The sequence below is a fragment of the Ailuropoda melanoleuca genome, chromosome 12 (assembly GCF_002007445.2).
Source record: "Ailuropoda melanoleuca isolate Jingjing chromosome 12, ASM200744v2, whole genome shotgun sequence".
NCBI classification, from domain to species: Eukaryota; Metazoa; Chordata; class Mammalia; order Carnivora; family Ursidae; genus Ailuropoda; species Ailuropoda melanoleuca.
The window spans coordinates 63,187,181-63,211,034 of NC_048229.1; the positions used below are offsets into that span (position 1 = coordinate 63,187,181).

The 23,854-nt window shown below is 44.8% G+C and overlaps 1 protein-coding gene across 2 annotated transcripts in view; it reads left to right on the top strand.

Annotated features, from left to right (window-relative positions):
- The window catches only part of C12H16orf70 (chromosome 12 C16orf70 homolog), a 27,990-nt gene continuing 4,136 nt past the window's right edge, over nucleotides 1-23,854 (top strand). The window contains exons 1-11 of one of the 2 annotated variants that reach the window (XM_002918405.4): nucleotides 1-81; nucleotides 211-331; nucleotides 6,041-6,123; nucleotides 10,653-10,736; nucleotides 14,414-14,457; nucleotides 17,187-17,266; nucleotides 17,542-17,636; nucleotides 18,288-18,385; nucleotides 18,472-18,584; nucleotides 21,832-21,965; nucleotides 22,436-22,519. In XM_002918405.4, the coding sequence (XP_002918451.1) occupies nucleotides 268-331; nucleotides 6,041-6,123; nucleotides 10,653-10,736; nucleotides 14,414-14,457; nucleotides 17,187-17,266; nucleotides 17,542-17,636; nucleotides 18,288-18,385; nucleotides 18,472-18,584; nucleotides 21,832-21,965; nucleotides 22,436-22,519 (879 nt within the window). In that variant the 5' untranslated portion in view covers nucleotides 1-81; nucleotides 211-267. Of the gene's footprint in view, nucleotides 332-6,040; nucleotides 6,124-10,652; nucleotides 10,737-14,413; nucleotides 14,458-17,186; nucleotides 17,267-17,541; nucleotides 17,637-18,287; nucleotides 18,386-18,471; nucleotides 18,585-21,831; nucleotides 21,966-22,435; nucleotides 22,520-23,854 lie in introns of both variants that reach the window. The other variant, XM_034638188.1, reaches the window with a different exon arrangement.

Here is a 23,854-nt window from a genome sequence, read left to right on the forward strand (position 1 = left end):
TTTACGACCCCGCACGCCAGTTTTGCTGCAGACGCTTCGGCTACCGCCGCTGCCCCTACCGCCGAGGCTACTGCCGGTGAGGTGAGCTGAGCTGAGCTGAGCTCTGCTAACCTGAGGTGTGGTTTTGGGCTGGTGTCGCCGGCGGCCGAGGAGTAGGTGGAGAGCCGGGCCAGCGGGGACGGCAGGTCAGTCGCTGCTTTGTCTCCCCAGCTTCGGTCCCGTCTGCGCTGCTGCAGGGAGGCCGCCCCGGCCCGGCGAGCTGAACCAATGCTGGACCTGGAGGTGGTGCCCGAACGCTCTCTGGGGAACGAGCAATGGGAATTCACACTGGGTGAGTGTGGGGTCCTACCTCAGGACCTTACTCTGTTTCTTACTTCCCTCCAGGCCTTTCCTGCTTCTGGTCTCTGCCCCGTATTCCCCTGCGCCCGCGACTCCTCGCCTCTTCCGTCCTCTCGGCTCTTTGGGCTCTAGGCACTAAGGTACCCGTTCCTACCCGCCAGACCCGCCAGTCTGTCGCTCGTCCTGGCCTTGACGCCCTCGCCTCAGGCCTCAGCAGAGCTCCTTCTGGGGCAGTGGTACAGTAGTAATGATAACAACAATGGCCGACACGCCCCAAATACTTACTCAAGGCCAGACCCTGCTTCTGTGCGTAATTATCTCAAGTATGCCTCCTTGGGGTCTGAAGGTCCGTACTGTTGTTTTTCCTATTTCCATTTTACAGACTTAATAGCTAAGAAGTGACAGACACCCTTAAACGCCGCAGTAGCCCGTCTCCTTTTGCTTTTCTGGGCTGTGGGTTGCCCCGTCCGTAGGGGAAAGCTAGGGTCAGATCCCATAATCACATGTTAGGGATCTAGTCAAGGGAGGTGAGAAGAATTTGTATGTATTAAATGAACTTGTGACTTGTTTCCTTCTCGTTTTTAATGTGGTCGATGTGTGGTGTAATCCTAAACCCAGACCTTAGCAGAGAGAGATAAAGGTTTAATGAAATAAGAGTTCAGGGAAAGTAACATTTAGTTTGTATAAAATGCAGTTTGGCCATTGTTTAGGCTTTGGCCCAGTATTAACGATTCCCAGCCTGGTGACATTTATATATACAAGTATATGCATTCAGTGACTCCAGTGTATGTTTACACTTACCCAGCACTAGGAAAAGGGGTTGTGGAGCAGGTGTTGGTGTTGTTTGTTTGTGCAGACTTCACCTTTTGTCCCACTAATTTGGGCTACTGGACTGAGTGACCTATTCCTTTGGGCTATAGCTCTTCCTTGAATCTGGAACACTGTTGTCAGTGGAGACAGGCTAGATAAGAAACTTCACAATAGATGCTGGTAGGATCCTGCTGGTGCTCGGTGTTTCCATGAACTAACTGAACCACAAGCCTCTGGGTTATAGGAGCCAGTTTTATTAAGAGGTCTTAGGCAATTTCTCTGATAACTAACACCACTTCTGCAGAGTTCTTCCCAAAATTTTAGCTTTTATGAAACACTTTGGCCTCTTGTGAAGCACCAAGAGCTTGACGCTTGACGGGGAAGCGGGTAGTACATTTGCCTCAAGACCCATTCATATGCTGATGCCGTTTGCCTTCTATTTAAGAAAGAACTTCCCCTACCCTCAGCTTCTAATGCCAGTACTTCACAGGGCAGAGTGAGAACCCCAACCATAGCTTCGAACTTGCTTAATGGTGCATCTAATTTGTGGATCTCGGTGGTACAGTCTCTTGGCCAAAAGTACTGATTAGAATGTCAGTTGAGGGGTGGCTGGGGGGCTTAGTCAGTAGAGCATGCAACTCTTGATCTCGGGAGTTGGGAATTCGAGCCCCACACGGGGTAGAGTTTACTTAAAAATAAAAAGAATGTCATTTGAGACCAGGATTTCCCAAAAAAGCTGGGTGGTAGAGCAAGTCTTCTTCTGTCGCCTGTTGTTTAGATACCTTAACTCCCACTCCTGACTTTGCCAGTTTCCAGGAATCAAGGGTTTGGGTACTTCGTTCAAACTGTCTAAATATCTAGGTGGCAACAACAGTGAAAAGAGCATTTCTGTACCATGGCCCAGAATTGAACTTTGAGGGAAACCTCATAGAGGTGGCTTGGCCTTGATGATTCACTTGTGGATCTTAAAAATCTGCATTTTTAGGGGCCCGTGGCTGGTTCGGTTGGTAGACCATGTGACTTTTGATTTCAGGGTTGTAGGTTCGAGCTCCAATTTTGGTGTAGAGATTACTTAAAAATAAAATCTTTTTTAAAAATCTGCAGTTTTAAAGCATGTCTGCCTGAAAGATGACGGTTATTTTAACTTCTTCAAGCTTTAAAAAAAAAAAAAAAAAAAGATTTTTCCCTCTCTCTCAGTCTTTTCCCCAGCCCTCAACACATCTAAACTGCAGTTAGGGCTCATAGGTAGGGATAGGTCTAAGAAGTGGGTCTATGCTTTAGAATTACATTCCTAGGCTAGAGAACCAGGCAGTGCTTAACTAAAGTCACCACAACCCTGTAAGGTAATTTCCATTTACCAGGTGAGGAGCAGACTCAGAAAGGTAGAGATGATGAAAAGTAGGTACCTGAACAGGGAAATCCTGCCTCCCACCACTCTGCCCTTCTTCGGATTGGCTCAGGTTTGTCTCTGTTCTTTTTGGAATCTCTGCAAATGCAGATGCATCTAGCCCTTGCCATCATCTGCCTAGCATCACAGTGGGGAGATGCATCCAGCTTCTTGGCTGCCTTCCTGACCTCTGTGTAATGTTGGGAGATTAGGGAAATGCCAACAACACAGGGACAGGAAAACCTAGGCAAAGAGGAATCTCTGAGAATGCCACTGATGGCTTGACTAGTGGTGGAATAAAGGCAGTACAAACTTGAAATGTTTTCAGTAAGACTTGGAAAATGTATTGGTGTGGAGGCATGTGTCTGAATTGTTCTAGAGAAACCAAAGGCTCACTCCTTTGAAGGCAGCATATATACCTCTGTGGACTCTGTTTACAGACATCAAAAATTGAATAAGAAATAGTCATATGCCCTGAAAAGCTTAGTCTCTAGTGGGAAGAGTTACAGAAATAGTTCATTTTATTAAAATGAGGTAGAGGTTGTATAGGGTGCTTTGGAAGGGGAGAAAAGACTTGACCTGACCTGGGGATTCAAGGAGGGCTTTCTATCTACCTACAGAAGTCAGTACCATTCCTAGAATCAGTGAGCACCAGGAAAGCCCTATCAGAAATACGCTGCCAGATTTCTCTTCTACAGTGTCTCTAGGTATAAATCTTCCAGTCAAATTCAAAACAAAACAATGGGAAAGATTGTGTGTGTAGGGAACTATAAGCAGTTTGGTATTATAATTAGAGCATGATGTACTAATGGGAGAAGAAAACGGGTTCTCCAAATTCCCAGTGCTCTTTGGGGATAGCTGCCTGGGACACTACCAAGTGGAGTTTGGGGTCCAATGGAAAAGAGGGTGAAGTGAAGATTAGTGAAGTGTGTTGTGGACATGGGTTTAGGAAGAAAGTTAGAGACTAGATTTGGGGAGGTGGAGAAGGAATCTAGAGGTTTCTGGCTTGGGTGACTGGGTAGATGTTAGAGGTATTGAGACCCAGAACACAGAGGAGAACTCAAATTGAAAAGAAGATGAAAAAGTCACTGTTAATCTGTCAACTTTTTATTTGTCTTTAGATTTATATAGAAAACAGATTGAGATGTGAGCCAGAAACTAGGTGGTTGGTTGGGCGATTGAATGAGGGATAGGCAGAAAGAAACATTGCCCATCATAGAGACCTGGGAAAGTTAGAGGAACTGCAGGAAAGAGTGGTGTTAGTATTGACAGGATGAGAGTGCTCAGAGTGAGAGAGTGGTCACCAGGGTCTATGGTACAGGATTTACGTGTCCCATTATTGCTTTGTTTCACTCAGAGCTCAACAAATACATAGGACCACCTACTATTGTGCCAGGTACAGTGATTGGGTGCTGGGAATACAGCAGTGAGAAGATAGTATTTCTGTCCTGAGGTATAGGGGAGACTAACAGGTAAGTAAACTGGATAGGAGGCTTTATTAGATAAGGCAGTTGGGGAAGTGAGATGTGAGTCAAGATCTGAAGAATGAGGAGAAAGCAACTATGGGAAGAACATTCCAGAAGAGTGTGAGCTAGCACAGAGGCCTAAGGTAGGAAAGAGTTTGACATTTGCTGGGAACAAAGGGAGGCATGGTGAACTGTGGAAAGAAAGATGGAAGTGGACAAGATCCAGAATATTCAGGGACTTTAGGTGGTGGCATGTTGTTTGAGTTTTATTGCCCTGTAATGGGACACTGTTGGAGTGTTATAAGCAGGTAAATGATGAGATCTATAAGACAGAGGATGTGTACAGTTCAGAAGGCTGGCATACGGTCCATACCCTTTTTGGGGCTAGGTAGTTCTATTAGAACTGAGACAGTGCTGTAGTTTCTTTGCCATACATATGGTTAGTTCCCTTTAGAGGACTTTTGTAGCCTTTCTTTATCAGCAGCTGTGTGACAACTGGTCGTTGTAGCTGCTTTGTCTCCTCCAGGTGGGTTCCTCCCCAGGTGACTCAGGACCTGAGGACCCCAAGATTCCAGAGCCAGGGATTTGATGTGGTTAAGTGGAAAAGAAAACTCCCTGGAGAAACTGATTATGCCATGTGGGTCAGAGAAGCCATGTGGCCTTCTGTTTCTGAGCACCTAACCAAGCTTATCTGTCTGCTCCACGTGGATGTTTGCCCATTCCTTTTGGGAGAGACAGCATAGATGCTCCTCCATTTTAGGAATAGCAAAGCTGAGTGATGCGTCCAGCTTATTCATATTCTCAACAAACATTTATTAAGCCTTTACTATGTACCAGGCCCTATGTCATAGAAGGCTGGAAAGTGCCCTGTGTTAAGGTCTGGTTTCCTCCAACTTTCTTCAAACTGTAGAATGGACCATCAAATGAAGGCAAGGTTAGATCATGGTTTAAATGTAGATAGACCATGTGTTTTTATAACCTTCTGTTCTTTGTGTGTAAGCTCTTTTTTGCACATCTCTCCTAGAATCAGAGGTAAACTGATCTTGAACATGAGCCACTGTGCTTACCTGAGGCGATATGGTGGTCCCTCCTTCTCCCTTTCTCTTATTACCTACTCCATTATCCCTCAGCTTGGCTGAGTAAATATTTATTCAACAGCCACTATGTGGTCAACCATGTACTGGGTGCTGGGGATCCAGAGAGTGGTAAATAACACAACACTGTCCTTGGATTCATAAAGCTGTGAGTCTCTGATTTTGGATTTTGTCTGGGACGTTGTTTTGTATTGTCTCTCTGTGAGTTTCTTTTTGTTTGAAATATAATGGACTCTGAAAACATACTTTTTGGTAGTACCTGGGATCTTAGAGGTATTGTTAGGATTTGGATTTCTTAAATTGGGAGCATATATAAATTTGTTTATAATGGGCCATGAGCTCAAAAATCAAGTATTAAGATTTAGAGGATTTGGGGGTTGATAAGTAAGGATCCAGTGAAATCCTTAGTAAAATAAGTTGGTTCTGGTAGTTGTATGATTTTTAACTTTTTAAATGAGCCCTTACAAGTCATGTGCTCCTGCAAACTCTCATTTGAGAGATGAGGAGACATGCCAGCAAGAAAGAGAGGAAGGAACCTGCCCTAGGTTATGTGTAATTCATGGCAGAATGAGAACCAGAACCTTGGTCTCCAGATCCAGTCATGTAGTCAGTGCTTGTCTCAGTGTTCTTTGGTTCATGCTGACTTTGCCTTCTCTGAGCCCTTTTCCTGCTCGGCATCAACACAGTAGTTCTCATTTCCAGGAATCTCTTTTGTATATTCACTCCCTCCGCTTATACAATACAGTGTTCCCTTAGTGCTTGCTGCTAACTTTATTCTAGCTCTTGCTGCTTACTGAACTTGGATTTACTCATATGTTTATAGACCTTAGTGGCCCTCGCCTCCCGCCCCAGGCTCTACTGCAGGGTCTAATGCCTAATATGAAGATAGATGTCAGTAAATGGGTAGCCCAAGTAACCACACAGGTGTCCTTGCTTTATTTCAGGAATGCCTCTGGCTCAGGCAGTAGCCATTCTTCAGAAGCACTGTCGTATCATCAAAAATGTCCAGGTTCTCTACAGTGAACAGGTGAGTGGTAGCTGCTTTGTTTACTGAAATAGCATTCCTCATTGTTGAGTCACCTCCAGAGGTTGATGCTCTGGGAGAGGCAGACCGACAGGGATTGCTGGACATTATGTTTGAATGGGAGAATCTCTAGCACTAGTCAGTCACCAAGTACATTTTCTTTGATTCTGCAACTTTTTTGTCTTGATAATCTAGTACTGCCAGGTTTGGAAGAGCAGTAATAACTGAACTTGTTTTTTGATGTGTTTGACTTACCTACTGGTCCTTAGACAGGGACATTTCAGTGGGAGGTCACCTCAGGGACTGTCTTGTCTTCTAGGGTGCTTGCCTTCCACTTTTGTATTTAAAATAGTCTTTTCTGCTTTGTAGATTGCTTTGGTTTGTATTCATAGTTGTTGCAGTGCAAATTTCTAGCCAGCAGAGCACTCCAGACTTGCAAAGAAGTAGGTATAGCTCACTACTTTAGTGAGAATGATCTGATAGATGAGATCATATATCAAAATATTGTCTCCAAATTAATAGACATAGTTCGTATTTTGCTTTTTTTTTTTTTTTTGGTCTGATTTATGGTGGTTTCTATTAAATGTTGGTCAGTTGTGCCAGGAATTGAGCCCATCATAAAGTGTTGCGTGTATCTACAAAGACCTTTTCCATTTCCAGAAAGAATATATATGTTACACCAGAGTACTTTCTGAACATCAGGATTTTTTGTGTTTGGTTTTATATGTAAACTTGGAGACTATTTTTTATGGACTTTTAGAAGTAGGATTCTTTCTCTCTCAAAAATGCAATCTACCTTCTACTGAACTCTCTGAAACCTGTGATTCTTCTGTAACACAGACCATGTGTTGCTGTGTGGAGCAACCTTTATGGTAACCTATGTGTCACAAACCTCAGGGAATAAATAGGTTTTGTATTGTTTTGCTTTTTTTTTTTTTTAATATTTTATTTATTTGACAGAGCACAAGCATGGGGAGCAGCAGAGGCAGAGGGAGAAGCAGGCTCCCCGCTGAGCAGGGAGTGCAATGCAGGGCTCGATCCCAGGACCCTGGGATCACGACCTGAGCTGAAGGTAGATGCTTAACTGACTGAGCCACCAAGGCGCCCCAGGGAGCAAATAATTTTGAGCCTATACATGCTACAGGGTGTCCTCACTGGCTTTTCTGAGACCTTCTAAGTACTGTTTTGATGGTTTTAGTTCCCTTTGTTCCAATTAGTTGCAGATCCTAAAGCAAATGACAGTTTATTTTTGACATGAAGAATGTTGTGGATTAAGGTGAGTGAGATTTCTGTGAGGCTTTCCAGTTTGGCATAGTGTCAGGGTTGAACCTATCATCTATGTCTAGACATTACACTCTGCAGTACAATACTCCTCTTCCAGCCCAGTGAAAGAGACCCTGTATGAGGGGTCTTCCTGAGATAGGGAATGCATAATCTCCGAGCAAGTGCTGAGATTCTTGTGGTGCCTATCACAGAACAAGGGACTTCTAAGAGTGGGCCAGGGGTTCCTTGAGCCACAGTGTCAAAGTGTTTTCTCATTTATAAAGTGAAGGATGGTGACTTCTCCTCTCTGTTGCACTCAGATGATCCCTAACCTACTCTGACTTTCAGTGTTAGACCATGAAGGAATTACTCATGACAGTTAGCAACCATCCAAACAGGGATAATGGGCTTGCTTCTTGAGCTTATAGCTCCTGCATATTCAGTTAAATCAGATTTGGGCACCCCAAAATTAGATACATTTGAAAATAGGCTTAACCGGTTTTTAAGAATGAAGTTTATTTCTTATAACACTATGTTTGTTGTCTTTTGTTCCAATCTTTGGGTACACATAGTAGTTTTAGCATTAAGTTCATTTCCCCTTCTAAGCAACTGGAATCAGTTGGAAAACATGGGTTTTTGAGTCCAAACCTTGTTCAGATCCTTGCTCTTCCTATTTCTTAGCCGTGCAACTTTTGGCAAGTTAATAACCAGTCTAGTTCTTCTTCTGTAATGTGGATATAGTTTCCTTGTAATAGAATAATCTTTTTTTAAATTTTATTTATTTATTGTAATAATCTCTACACACAGTGTGGGGCTCAAACTCACGACCCCGAGATCGAGAGTCACATGCTCCTCTGACTGAGCCAGCCAGGTGCCCTAGAATAGAGAAACTTTTTGATGAGGATCAAGAGGAGGTGGTCTCTCAGAGCTCTGATGTAGTGCTTCTTAAATTGGGTCCTGTCCTCCTCTGCCCTCCTTCACTTCCTTTCCCATCTGTCTCCTTGCTCCCATCAAGTGTGAAGAATAGTTTGGCCCCATTAAATGTTTCAGAAATATCTTCTTGTCTCTAGCAAATCACACCTTGGAAGTTAAATGTGTATATCAAGTTGGTCCCATCTTTCTTAGGGCGAAAAGTGTTAACGACTAAGAGCGAACAGCTTTACTAAATTGTTTCATATAGAGGACTGTATAGTTCTGGGTCACTGAAAGGGCCTGCTTAAACATCACATAGTACAGCTATACTTTGGTTCTGGAGATACAGAATACTAATAAAATAATGGTTGTGAGGACAATTTGCTTGCTTTTGAAAATTATCTAGTTATGTCCTGAATTGTAACCATGTCAGGAGAAAAACGATCAGATCTTGGGAGAGTGTAAGAAAGTTCAGATCCTCCCATCGTTCCTCCTCCAGGCAAGGATTTTGAAGGATGCTAAAATGTTGCTTCATCCTGCTTACTGCCATGGAATAGCCCTCTCAGAAATGTGTTCCAGATTGAGAATAAGTGACCTAAGGTCACGGTTCATTGTTGTATTATCTTGCTTGAGACCTAATGGTTTTAGACATGCATACAGGCCTACTGGAAAATTACAACATTCATTCTTCTAGTGTTTGCCAGGCATAGTGGTGCCACCTGGGCCTGCTACCTTGTGAAGATCATCGGAGTAGAAGGGAACAGACAGTCTGAGCTAATCCCAGAAGGCTCTTTGGAGAGAATTTTTCTTTTTTTTTTTTTTTAAGATTTTATTTATTTATTCGACAGAGTGAGAGAACACAAGCAGGGGGAGTGGCAGAGGGAGAGAGAGAAGCAGGTTTTCCCTGAACAGGGAGCCCGATGCGGGGCCCTATCCCAGGATCACGACCTGAGCTGAAGGCAGACCCTTAACCTACTGAGCCACCCAGGCGCCCCTGGAGAGAATTTTTCCAGTGAGGCCCACACCAGTGGCACCTGGCCTTCCAGCCTACATCTCTATCTCTGACAGCCACACTTCCATCATTCACTGTGCCTACCTTGGGAGGCTCTATAAAGAAACTTCTAAACTCTTTTGAGAGCTGTGTGCCAGGGTTTTGGATGTTGGTGTGTTTTTTCTGCTGGGCAGCTTGGTTCAGGGCTGTGGAATGGCTTCAGATGTCAAGTCCTTGAATTGATTGCATTGGAGCAGAAGCAGGCTGGTGATGCAGACATGATGAAAGAGTGCTGTATGCTAAGTGCTGTGCTTGGTGCCCTTTCTCCTGCTATCTAGACCTGTCTCTGTTCCCACAACAACCCTGGAGGGAAGGATGATGGTATTCCCATGAAGAAACTAGAGCTCAGAGAAGTTTTGAGAGTCACTTAAGGTCACCAGCTCACCAGTACTCAAGGCTGGCTCTGTCCACTGCTTTGTGCTGCTACTCCTCTCCCCCCAGGACTCAGAAGGGGCAAATGTAGAAATACGACTCCTTAGATCTTAGATTTGGGCTTTTCAGAAAGAGGCACGTGTGATATGGGATGGTGAGGAGAGGGGAGGAAGGAATAAGAGTGTCGTCTCATATATAAACAGCACAAGATATTTCTTCGTCCTGGAACTTGGCTTAAAGCAGTCAAAGTATAGAATACAGGGGTGCCTGGGTGGCACAGCGGTTAAGCGTCTGCCTTTGGCTCAGGGCACGATCCCGGCGTTATGGGATCGAGCCCCACATCAGGCTCCTCCGCTATGAGCCTTGCTTCTTCCTCTCCCACTCCCCCTGCTTGTGTTCCCTCTCTCGCTGGTTGTCTCTATCTCTGTCGAATAAATAAATAAAATCTTTAAAAAAAAAAAAAAAGTATAGAATACATTTCCTGTGGATGGCACAAACAACCTGGAAGTGAACGGACAAAGGTTCAGCTGACATGCATCAAACATTACCTGACAAATTTGGGCCCTTCTGAGGCCCTTTTACCTGGCCTGTGTTCCTCACTGATTGCACTGTAGGTTTGATAGGTAAACCCATGCTATAGGTGTGGACCCTGGTCCTTCAAAAGAAAATGGCCTATATACTCACATAATCTTGGCTCTTTCCCTCGGGTATTATTGCTCAAAGCCTAGAAGAAAGAGGCTCTTTTCATCCAGTATTAGGAAGCAGCAGCTTCAGACTGGAAGCAGAGGACACTGCATTCACACAACAGTTTTTTAGTTGGACGAGGAAGGGGCTGTCTTCACTTCCATAATCCCTGTGCATTGCATTTAGATTTGTAAGGTTTTGGTAGTTGCTGTTGTGTATTGTTCAGAGTGCTTTATTTTTTGTTTTGCAGTCTCCTCTAAGCCATGACCTCATCCTTAACCTGACTCAGGACGGGATCAAACTGCTGTTTGATGCTTTCAATCAGAGACTTAAGGTAACCATGAATGACAACTGAAGTTGCATATCAGGCTGATTAATACATGGTATTGTGAGATGTTTCTGAAACTAACAAGTCAGAGTAGACTCCTGTGATTCAGAGTCCTCCACAGTCTAGGGGACTGAAGCTGTGCCTGTTTCCCTAAAAAGGGGGAAGCTCGGTGGTTGGAAAGAGGCTGGGAAGGACTCTAATCCCAGGCTCCAGAGGTGAAAGGGGAAAGGTGTTGAAGATTTGGGTAATATGCTATGGGGAGGGGACTCTCAAGTTCTTTAACTTAAGGAAAGTGAGAGAAGAGCTAAGTATCTGGCACAGATTATTCCAAGTCTTAAAGGGATACTAAACATGGGGCCTAACTGCAGAATAGAGCCAAAAGACTTGTATTTGTATCTTGTTTTACTTCATTCTGTTCTTCCTGAAATGCTGGGGCTTAGGGCTTAACACCAGTAACGAGTTGATTCTTTAACCCCCTTCAGGATATGTAAACAAACAACTTAGTGGTGTGTAGGGTTTGTCTTAATTGCTGTTCAAGTGCACTTTACTAGCACCTGTTTTCAGTCCAGGATGTTTTTAATACACTATTTACGAATGCCTGGGCTTCACAGATTAGTCATGTGACATCAGACTCATGCCTCAGAGTCACAAGGTTGAATGTGGCTCTGGCCAGTGGCATACCAGAGCGGTTATCCTGGTTAGGTTGTGCCTTTCCAAAAGACTTGGGTGCTTCCTAGTTCTCATCATCCCATCACAAGTGAGCTTCTAAGGAGACAAGGCAGAACATGGAAAAGGAATCTGTACATTGAGTGAGAATTCCTCGTTTATGATGGTTTTTCAAAAAGCAAAAGTGAATATTCTTAGCCCCACAACTACCTTGCCTCTCCTTGTGGACTCAGTCATCCTGTCTTCATTGACCAGAAGTTTCACAGTGGGAAAGGGAAGAGGATGGTCATTAGTGTGCCTTCATACAAATTGGGAGAAAAATAATCTGGAAACACCTATACAAAGAGTTGTCTCATCTTGCTAGGTCCACTTTAAGAAACATAACCCCAAAAGGTTATGGAGAAGGTAATGTTGCCAGATATTTATAGCAGGGCTTTTCGTAGTAATGAAAGGCTGGAAATAACCTAAATGGACAAAAACGGGGGATGGCTAGGCAGCGCGTCATAGAATCACAGCATAGTGAGGACAGTGTCATATATTTAGTGAGTACTTGGTACGGGTTAGGCACATGGCTAAGTGCTTCCCATGCATTTCCTAACTTAATAAGCTTGTAAGCAATACTGTTTACCAATGAGACAATAGAGGGACAGAGGATGAGTGGTCTGCTAAGCTTTTAACCCTGGATTACCGGTGTGTAGTGGCTGCTGGGAATAGAAATAACTTAGCTTCTGTTGATGGGTATGGGAAATAAATGTGATAAAAACTGAAGAAAATTATATGAGCACACTATGGAGAAATGTGAGGAATGGGAAGTACATTTGAATGGGAAAGGAAATAAATAGAACCTTCTCTTGTGCTTTCTCTGGGGTCCCTATGAAGAGAGGGGGCTGGGGCCCTGTCTGAGTCTCTGGAAACTGAGGAGGCAATTCTCAGGTGCCCTTGATCAGCGTCAGGTTTGACCTACCCCATCTGCCTGCCCCTCCATCTGGGCACTTAAAAATCCACGTCTTCCTGATGCCTTGACTTCCTGTCTGTGAGAAAGCCCTGTGGAATGAGGCTTCACAAATCTCAACCTTTACAGCTACCTGTCTTTTTCCTTTCCCATATTGGCTGCTACCATGGCTTCTTCTCTGCAGAAATCAAGGCCTTTTCCAGCCCAGAGGGTGGTAAATCATGGACTTCCAATTTCCCCAGCTGCTTGTCCCTGTGGCTCAGCAAGCTCTGTGGGCCAAAATCTGCTTGTTGATTCTCCAGGTGACATGAAGGACTCCAAGATGGGTCTCTTGCCACAAGTGCTGTCATACATAGGCCCTGTGATTAACTCTGGTCTACTGTTCTCCCATTAGGCAGGCCGGGTTGAAAAACCCATAATGTTAGTCTGGATTATTGGCAGGTAGGTGACAACAACACAAAAGGAATATCTTTGAGGCCTACCCACACAGGATGAGTGGTGGGTCATTGGCCAGCTGTAGGGGTGGCAGGGAGGCAGAGTGCCTGCTTCTGCTATATTAGCAAGGCTTTAAAGGTTGAGGCTTTCTGCTAGCATGGGGCCCTGGCCTTGGTGAAATGGCATACCAGTTTGTCATGATACAGGCTTTCTGAAGGGGACACTAGGTATCTTATGAATCACAGCTGTTCCCCTGTCCTTCCTTGTATGACCTCTCTTGGCACCTCTTTTCATGCTTTCTAGCTTCATAACAGTCAGACTTGCCTGACATTTTAAGTACCTTTCCTGTGTGAACTAATAAGCCAGACCTTAAAGGACTGAATTTTGTGGGACTGGTGAACAGCATACACGAGTAGTATAGGAAAGAGTTGATTGAAGTGCTGTGACAGCCCAGCAGAGGGAATTACTCTTAGCAGCAAGTAGGATCAGAAAAGCATTATAATTAAGAGATACCCAACTTGTGGTTCAATGTTAGGATCATCAAAGTTAGGGGTAAGGTTTGACCAAGAGTAAACTGCCTATTATGTCTTATTTTCTATGGCAGTGCCAGATGCTTCTACACACAGGGCCCCACAGCTCCTTCTAGGATGAGGCCCTCAGGGCAAGGGACATTGAACCAGCTGTGCTTGTACCTCTACAGTAAAGGCCACGTCTCCCAACTGGAGGATAGTAGTTGGTGCTCCACGCCCCAGCCAGCCATACTTCTGGCTACCAAGCCCTTGACACCATTGGCATAGAAGACTTCATAGTGCTCATTACTTCACATCACTAGTGACTGAGTGTTCAATACTTTTGTCTCTGCCCTGAGCTCTTGGCATTTAATCCAAGGCTGAACCCCTTGAAATGACACAGGGTCCTGAGGTTCTCTAAGTGCCCTTCAATAAAGAGATATATGAATATTGTCACACTTGTCCTAACCTAGTGTAATATGGCTTCTTTTCTAGCAGGATAGACCTCCCCCCCATCCTTTTGTTTTGTAAACTACAATATTTTTAAAGCTGTTTTTTAAAGTGATTTGATTTGCGGTCTTTCTAATGTAGCAAAGTGTAGAATAGAAGGAAGAGGGCTCGGTATCCAAAGGTACAGCTTTAACCTTTAAGCTGCGTGGTTTGTTTCTGTGGAGGGTTTCACAGTTCTGTACGTGCAGTCCTCTGTATGACCCAGTAGTAGATTAGATGGAGGAACCTGGACCTGCAGCATCCATGCGCATCTGTTGGGTGATCCACTGGAAGAAGGAAAAAGAGAGGTTATGCTGTGTGTGTGGTATGGGTTTTTCTTCCAGATTTAAAAATAACATAATGTGCGGTGCTTCAGGAGAATTCTGGCTAGTGATAGATTTTTTTTTTCTTCACTGTTGTGTAAATGTCTTCTTTTTTTTTTTTAAGATTTTATTTTTAAGTGATCTCTACACTCAACGAGGGGCTCGAACTCACAACTCGAAGATCAAGAATCACATGCTCTACCAACTGAGCCAGCCAGGCGTCCCTCTCTAAATGTGTTTTTAGTCAATCTTTTTCAACTGCAGAGCATTACCAATGCTTAAACATTCGATTTTTTTTTTTTTGTTTAGGTGATTGAAGTACATGACTTGACTAAAGTAAAGTTAAAATATTGGTAAGTTTATTCCCCTACTGGTATATGTCACAGGATTGGTACAAATGGAGTTTATCTATTACCCTCATCAAGTTAGTAAAAGTATTCCCATCCATAGCAGTTCTAAGATTACAGCCTGGTGCCATGATTTCCTCAGGCAGCCCCCAGACCTACTCAGCTTTCCAGGGAAGAGAAGGAAATCTTGTTAAGAACATGCTGTGTGTAAAACACTGCTCGTATATGACAGCTCATTTAATCCTCACAACAAAGCAGGACCTCAGCTTAGAGGTGATGTGACAGTCTTCTGGGTCACAGCTCCCACCCCCCACCCCCCAAAAGGTCTGACTCCAAAACCTGTGAATGCTAAAGAGAATGCCAAAGGGACTGCTATTTGGGGGCCAAAAACCTACCTTTTTTTTTTTTTTTTTTTTTAAAGATTTACTAAGGCGCCTGGGTGGCTCAGTCAGTTAAGCATCTCCCTTTGGCTCAGGTCGTGATCCCAGGGTCCTGGGATCAAGCTCCGCATCAGGCTCCCTGCTCGGTGGGGAGCCTGCTTCTCCCTCTCGCACTCTCCCTGCTTGTGCTTGCTCTCTTTCTCTCTCTCTCTCTGTCAAATGGATAATTAAAAACTTAAAAAAAAAGATTTGCTTATTTTAGAGAGATAGTGAGTGTTGTTGCAGTGGGGAGGGACAGGAGAGAGAGAGAGACCTAAGCAGACTCTGCACTGAGTGTGGAGCCTGCCCTGGGGCTCAATCTTACGATCCTGAGATCATGACCTGAGCCGAAACCAAGAATCAGATGCTTAACCAACAGTGCCACCCAGGTATCCCTTTTTTCCTTTTTTTTTTTTTTTTAAGATTTTATTTATTTATTTGAGAGAGCAAGCATGTGGGGGAGAGGGGCAGAAGGAGAGAGAGAAGCAGACTCTACGCAGAGCATGGAACCCGCCATGGGGCTCAAGATCACGACCTGAGCCAAAACCAAGAGTCAGACACTCAACCGACTAAGCCACCTAGGCGCCCCCAAAATCTACTTTTTGGAATGAAAATGGGAATAGCCTGTATCATAAAACAAATATTTGAGCTCCCATTGTGGCAGGGCGCTGTGCTAGCATCTAGAATACGCCATATAGTAAGCTTCCTTCACAGGCTTCCCTTTCCGTTTGTGGGGGCATGAAAGGGTCTAATTCCTGGGGCTGGCTCAAGCAGCATTTGCCGATAGAGAAGTGGATAAAGCAAATACATAATAGCACTGGCCCCTGCAGATCTTTTTTGTCTCAGTTTTGTTGGAGCCTTTGTACCCCAAGGTCTGGCTTCTCTTTTCGCTCTTAAGAGTTAGTGGTGAGTAAAAGCATGGGGTCCAGGGTCAAGCTGCCCTAGGTTCATCATTCTGTTATCTCTATGACTTTGGGGAGTCATTTAACCTCTCTGAGCTTGTTTTTCCATCAGAGAAATGAAGCCAGTAATGTGGCTGCTGGGTTAGGAAGATGACATGAGACACTGCTGGCAAAGTATATAGCACCATGCCTGGTTAAAAAAGAGGTGTTCTGGGGCACCTGGGTGGTGGAGTCAGTTGAGCATCTGACTCTTGGTTTCGGCTCAGGTTGTGGTCTCAGGGTTATGGGATTGAGCACTGAGCGTGGAGTCTGCTTGAGACTCTCTTCTTCTCCCTGTGTCCGCCACCAAACGAGTAAATAAATCTTTAAAAAAAAAAAAAGTGTTCCATGAATTATGCTAATTAAAATATATTCTTAACTTTAAGCATTCTTCTTAAAGTCATATCTTCATGCTCATCATCTGAAATCATGTGCTCTTCCTCATTCCCAAGTTCCTCTCTGTCAGGTGTTTCCCTTTTGCATGGGCTCCATTTCTCCCTCCCTGCCCCATTCACCCACTCCTTGAGTTTTGGCTGTTAAGAAAACAAGCTGCTTGGGGCGCCTGGGTGGCTCAGTTAAGCGTCAGACTCTTGGTTTCGGCTCAGCTCCTGATCTCACGGTCCCATGTGGGGCTCTGTACTCAGAGTGGAGTCTGCTTCAGATTCTTTGTCCCTTTCCCTCTGCCCCTCGTGCTCGCCATGTGTGTGTGTCTCTCTCAAATAAATAAAATCTTAAAGAAAGAAAGAAAACAAGCTGCCTTTGCTTGGCTATACTGTTCTTTTAAGGTGTTCATCCCCTTTTAAGAAAGTTCCTTTTCAAGCCAAACTATTAGGAGGCATCCTAGGAAAACACATTCATACTTTCTATTCCTGTGGCCACTCTTTATCCAAGTCCAAATGCCATGGGCTAAGACTGAATTTATTTCTTTCTAAACTGCCTGATGACCACACGTGTCTTGGTTGGCCCTAAGGATCAGTTCTATCCATCAGCCTCTGGAGACTTGACTTGTTCTGACTTCATTAATTATCCCTCACTTAAAAGTTTTTTAATTAAACTAGTGTTTTGGCATACTTGTAAACTCACCTGCGTGTTTTAAGAATAACTCTTCCAGGGGCGCCTGGGTGGCACAGCGGTTAAGTGTCTGCCTTCAGCTCAGGGCGTGATCCTGGCGTTACGGGATTGAGCCCCACATCAGGCTCCTCTGCTGTGGGCCTGCTTCTTCCTCTCCCACTCCCCCTGCTTGTGTTCCCTCTCTCGCTGGCTGTCTCTATCTCTGTTGAATAAATAAATAAAATCTTTAAAAAAAAAGAAAAAAAAAAGAATAACTCTTCCAACCACCATCTTCAGTGATTTGAAAAGCATCTTTGTTTTTCAGTGGAGTGCATTTTAACTCTCAGGCCATAGCTCCCACCATTGAGCAGATTGACCAGTCTTTTGGTGCAACCCATCCTGGAGGTAAGCCAAGTCCATCTGATTCCTCTCATCATCTGTCGCAGCCCATAATGATAAACCTAGCAAGTGGTACCATCCCAGCTCCAGTGCCCCTGAAGCTAGGTTCCTATAGAATTTGAGGGTTGATAGTTGGGTGTGAAGGAAAGCTCTTCCCCCTTGTTTTCAGCCTACTAGGTCAGTTTAGGAATCAGACCCAAGGAAGGTGTTGCCAGGCTGGTTTATGTTCACATCTTCTGATGCCATTCAACCATGTCATTTTCTCCTCCCCATTCCCACAGTGTACAACTCTGCTGAGCAGCTCTTCCACCTCAACTTCAGAGGACTGTCTTTCTCTTTTCAGTTAGACTCGTGGACCGAGGCTCCTAAGTACGAGGTTAGCCCTTCCCTTCCTATGGTATTTGTCACCCAGTATCCAGGTAATATAGACCCAGCAGACGGTGCCACTGGGAGAGCTGATAGGTAGCCTTTCTTTGGTTTCCTCATCTCTGAGGTCTTCAGAGGCCAAGATACATACAGTGGGTGGGATTGATAGCAAGAACAAAGCCCAAGCTAGCATTCCCAGGAAGAGGGCACGTCCCACTGCAGAGTGAGGTCAGGCTCACTTTTCAGAGAGAAATTCAGTTCTCCCTTGCTTTAAAACTCCAAATCACTGTGGTTTTTTTTCAGTGGCCTAGAATTGGAGAGTCCATTCTGGATTTTCAGTTATTTGTTACTTTTAGCAAACTGTTTCATTCATCTTAAGGTAGCAACATCCTTAGGGTCGTGAAATGTTAGATGTTTATAAAGCTTACATTTTATTAAAGAAAGCATTCCTGTAATTTCTTCTTGATGAAGGAAAGAAAAACTAAGTAAAATTAAAGATGAACTTATATGGATGGGGTGAGTTGATTGACCCGGAGCCAAGTTTGACTGTGTGCTTTGACCTAGCCAGTTCTTGAAGACCACGAGGGCTGGGGAAATGACAGAGCCTGGCTCCCATGGCCTGCAGTGTGCTCTTAGTAAAACTTTTGTCTTGTGTTTGCAGCCCAATTTTGCCCATGGCCTGGCTTCTCTCCAGATACCCCACGGGGCGACTGTGAAACGAATGTACATCTACAGTGGAAACAGCCTACAGGATACAAAGTATGTGTGGGGAGCACAAGCTTCATGGGCCATGGGCTCCCTGGGAGGGAGGGCAAAGCCTCTGCTCATTCTGTGCCTGCCTCCAGGGCTCCCGTGATGCCCCTGAGCTGTTTCCTTGGCAATGTGTATGCTGAGAGTGTGGATGTTCTTCGAGATGGAACTGGACCTTCAGGTTTACGACTTCGGCTACTTGCTGCAGGTCAGTTACTGGCCTTGGGGTGGTGTTGAGACAGTCTAAAATCCCACATGCTTAGTTGGTACAAGCCAACATAGATATTTATGGTTAAAGATTTCATTTAAATTTGTGAAGGGACAAGACACAGGTTTATCATTAGCAAATCTTAATAAATGACAGTAGCACTGTTTGCCCTAGCGTGTGCATAAGCCTTCCGCGTGCTTATGTAGTTTGCATTGCTTCCCAGGCTGTTTACTGGAGATGCATCTTATGGGCTGTGATATTGGTCTGTTCTCCCCTTTTCCACTTTGTTTTTAAGTTTTGTTTACCCATTTTAGAGAGAGTGCACAGTGGGGAGGGGCAGAGGGAGTCTCAGGCAGGCTCCACGCTGAGCACGGAGCGTGATGCGGGGCTCATTCCCACGACCCTGAGATCACGACCTGTGCTGAAACCAAGAGTCAGATGCTCAAACACCTGAGCCACCCAGATGTCCCATCCCCTTTTCCACCCTTTATGCCCAGTTCTCAGTAAGCTGGCAGCAGGGACTTGTTGAATTGTGGTTTGGCCAGACCCTGCTGTGAGTTTTGCTGACAACAAAAAGCTGCTGCCTTCAGTGGCTGGTCTCGCCAGGACCCATGCCTCATTTGTGATTTCCTTGTATGTGACTAGTCTCAGCTACTGTGGACCTTGGGCCATGCTTAGTAGTACAGGCCATGTCTTTGGGCTGGGAGCCAGCATAGAAGCTGTGTCTTCACGGAGCTCATAGTCAAGCCGGTATTTGTTCATAAATTGGGGTGTTAACATCAGTTTCTAGGGCACTGGTTCTTAACTGTGAAAAACCTGGTGTATAAACTGTGAGCTCACTCCCCTGAACAATTAGATAGTTTACAACCTCCAGGTTAGAGATTTCTTAAAATGCGGTTTCCTAGCCAAGGCAGAAAACTCTACTCAAAAGAATGTTGCAGTTGAGCTCTAGTGTTTGAGAGAATGGAGATTGAGAATTGAGATGTAGAAGGTCAAGTGATTTAGGGTCTCTTTTGTTGGGAGAATCACTCCTTAAAACAGCAGGCTAGGGGCGCCTGGGTGGCTCAGTCATTAAGCGTCTGCCTTCAGCTCAGGGCATAATCCCGGCGTTCTGGGATCGAGCCCCACATCAGGCTCCTCCACTGGGAGGCTGCTTCTTCCTCTCCCACTCCCCCTGCTTGTGTTCCCTCTCTCGCTGGCTCTCTCTCTCTCTCTCTCTCTCTCTCTCTCTCTCTCTCAAATAAATAAATAAATAAAATCTGTAAAAAAATAAAATAAAAAATAAAACAGCAGGCTAGTCAAGGATGGTGCCGTTATCCCAGGTGACAGCAGGAGTCTCTTGGGGGTGGGGGATCTCCTCCAATTCTCACTGCTGCCCTACAGCACACTGCCAGCCGTCACATCTCACAGGGTCGGTGGGGGAAATACTTGAAGGCAGGGACTCATCAAATTCCTGTCCAATCCAGTACTCATTGAGAGTTTCCTTTGGTAAGCAAAAAGGTAGCTTGTCTCATCCAACCCATTTCTCACATGTTTCCTTATGGAGTGTAGCTACTGGGATGTTTTTAAGATAGAAAGTCAATTCGACTGTCTTGGTCCCCACAATAATTTATAGGAAGATTCACTCCAGGGAATCAGAAACTAAAATAGTCTTCTAAAACTGAGAGTATTTTTCCCTGGGTAGGCTTCAGGTAGGGTGAGAAAAGAGAGAAGACTCACGCATGAAGAGTGCCTTCCCTGTGGTCCCATCTGGACATTCTCAAGTGTCTGGTACCTGGAGACTTTGGGCATACAGTTCAGCTTGACAGGACTTTTGGTGGGTTCTGTAGGTCACCCAGGCTTGCCCAAGGAGCAAGATTTATAGACAGAGGTTAATGTGGCCTATGCTTTTCCTGCGACCTAGTTAAACACAGCCTTTATTTGCCACTCGGTGTTATATGTGCTGTGACTAAACATTCTTGGGTTAGTTGAAGAACTCTGTACCACCTTACTTCAGATTTTGGATCCCTGAAGTCTTCCCTGTGTAACAAATGGATTGTTACACATGAAAGAGCCTTGTCAGCTATAAAGCTCTATGCAGAGTGAGGTGATGGTGATTATCATGTACCAGGAAATGCAGTCTTCCTTAGGTTCTTGCGTGTGTGTGTGTGTGTGTGTGTGTGTGTGTGTGTAGGGGAGTAAAACACTTTGTCTTTCCAGCCACAGTGTTGGTGTTTCTGTTGCTATTCCACAGGTACTGTTATGTCTGTGTGTTTAACTGGAACTGTTTCCAAAATGTATTAGACAGAGTCAGGGGTTAAAGATTCTTCGCAAAGAAGAAACTTTTGGCAAATCGGATTTTCTTATCCTCCCACTTTTCTAGTTTGTCATTTTTGAGTGTTAGTGGGTCTATCAATGTTTGTAGAATTAGGGAGCGAGTTAATGAATGTTTCACTCTTGGCTTTTCTGTAGAGTAATCTTGAGGTCCAGTCTCTGGTTGGGGATTACTATTGAGAAGCCCCCCTTAACATAAATTCTTATATCTTGTCAGGACCTGGAAGTGGCAAGAGATAATAGCATCGCATTCTATACTTCCATAGCATCTATGCTGCTGTGTATTGTACCACAGTTGTGTGGTGTCGGATTGGGACCTTCACACCATAAACTCCAATATGAGCAGAGACTGCACTTGTTTTGCTCAGCATGTTTCTTCAGTATCTAACAAAGTGTCTAGCCCATGGTAGCCAATAAGTAAATATTTGGTGAGCGAATGAATGAACTTTTCAGAGCTCCACATCACTTTTGTGGGATTGAATGAGTCTCTGGGATTCTTTCTTTCTTTTTTTTTTTTTTTCTTTTAGGTGTTTTTTTTAGGGCTTTTTTTTTTTTTTTTTTTTTTTTTTTTAGAGGGGGCAGAGGGAGAGGGAAAAAGAGAATCTTAAGCAGTCTCCACGCCCAGCATGAGCCTGACTCAGGGCTCATACTCACGACCCTGAGATCATGACTTGAGCCAAAATCAAGAGTTTGATGCTTAACTGAGTGAGCCACCCACGCGCCCCTCTCTGGGATTATTTCAAGTAGATAGTGATCTCTTGTGCATCGCAAGCCCTTGTGACCTGGTATTTCTGCTTGCATGCAGTCTTGCCCGTCAGCCAGAGCTAATAATGCAGTGTGCAGCCATTGGTCCCTCTAGGGCCCCCTTGGCCCTAGACTGCAGGATCTCAGGCTGTGGGTGGAAACCTGACCACCTTTCCCTTACTCTCTGCAGGTTGTGGACCTGGCCTATTAGCAGATGCCAAGATGCGGGTATTTGAACGTTCAGTGTATTTTGGTGATTCCTGCCAAGATGTTCTTAGCATGCTTGGCTCTCCACACAAGGTCTTCTATAAGTCAGAAGACAAGGTAAGGGAAATATGTTTATAAAGTTGAATAGGCAGTCTCCTTTTAAGTAAACTCTACCCCCAAGGCGGGACTCAAACTCAAAATCCTGAGATCAAGGGTCACATGCTCTACTGACTGAGCCAGCCAGGTGTCCTTCTTTTTTAATTAATATTAACTTAATATCAAATAAATATAAATTGTTTATTTTTCCGTAGAACCTGTTCTATTAAAACTGATAAAGAATTAAACTGAAAGCTCTTTCCTTATCCTGTTGGTTAGATTGTCCTGCCTTTTCTTGGGAGACCAGGGCCCAGTCTGTAGTCAGCCAAAGCTAGCTGCGTTGTTCAGCACCAGTAGCAGGAACTGTGACACTCTTGCTTACTCAACAGCTTAATCTTAATACACAAAACACGGTTTGTAGACTTCTAGTTAATCTGAGAACTGTGTTAAGGAGTTGGGCTTTTAATTTATTGTTGTTTTTGTCCCAACAGATGAAAATTCATTCTCCTTCCCCTCATAAACAAGTTCCATCCAAGTGCAATGACTACTTTTTTAACTACTTCACTCTTGGAGTGGTAAGTTGTGATTCCGTAGAGAAATGTTTCATTTCTGTGGTGGTGGACCATGTACCTGGGCACATCTTTGTGTCCACATGGAGCTGTAACCATGCCTGGCACCAGGGAAACTAGCCCCAGCTGGCTTTGCCCAGTGCTATCTTGCATTGGTACCCTAAAGTGGGCCTTCCCTGCCACTGAGATTGCTTAGAAACACCGGGTTCCCTGGTATGTCTTGGCTTCTATATTGAGGGCAACAAGCTGCTCAGGTGGAGGCTGTGGGAATCATTCAGGTTAACATAGTTTGGGATCTGCCCATTTGTAGAACATAGGAGCCTCTTCTGGAGTCACAGAACGGGGAGACTAATAAAGGGTCAAAGACAGTGGGAATGGGGGTGCCTGGGTGGCTCAGTCAGTTAAGCGTCTGCCTTCGGCTCAGATCATGATCCTAAGGTCCTGGGATCGAGCCTCACGTCAGACTCCTTGCTCAGTGGGGAGCCTGCTTCTCCCTCTGCCTGCTCTGCCTGCTGCTCCCTCCCTCTCTCTCTGAAAAGAAGAAAAAACAAGACTGGAGCCAGGAGTAGTGGGGGAGCAGCAAATAGTATCATAAACTCTTGAGGGTAGGACAGTGGCAAGAGGGAATGACATTTTGTAAGCTGAATCTCGAGTTCAGGGGGCCAGTGATGATAAGGGAAAAGGAGGCTGGAACAAATGGACCAACCCTAAAAGGACTTATGTAGCTAATGTAGGGGTGGAGTCAGAGGTAACCCTGGGGTCACAGGCCTAAACAGCTGGCAGGATGTGAAACTGGGGAGGGTGTGGGGGATAGAAGGAAGTGTTCAGTGGGCAGCATCAAATCCAGGTCTGAGTCCTGGTGAGAGGCTGAATCTTTCGATTCCAAGGGTTGCTGACTCCCACAGAGAGGGCCTAATGGCCAGTCATGGCATTCAGAATAGTTAGGTACCTTGAGCCGCTGGAAGTTCAGGTGGTCCCTGAATCTTTTTGTTAGCCTTTAAGCCAAAATCTGTGCTCAGTTAGTTTTTAATCAGGTGCTTGTTAGGAAAGGTCTCCATGATGCGTTTGAGTTCCCAAGCAGTGGGAACTGTAGCCCATGGGTCTGCGGGGCCTGCTGCTACAAAGTTTGGAATGGGGGTCCTGCAGATGATTGGGTGCCCCCTTCACTGAAAATGTCCAGTTAAGGCTGCTTGGCCTCAGCTATCCCCTTAACTGTTGTTTGGGAGAAAGCTATTGCCTAGACGTATCCCCTTTGTGGAGTGGCTTTCTTTGAGTTGGACATGCCCTTGGAAAGGCCCTTGCCCAGCTTCAGTAACTTTCCCTACTTGGACATCCTTGTTT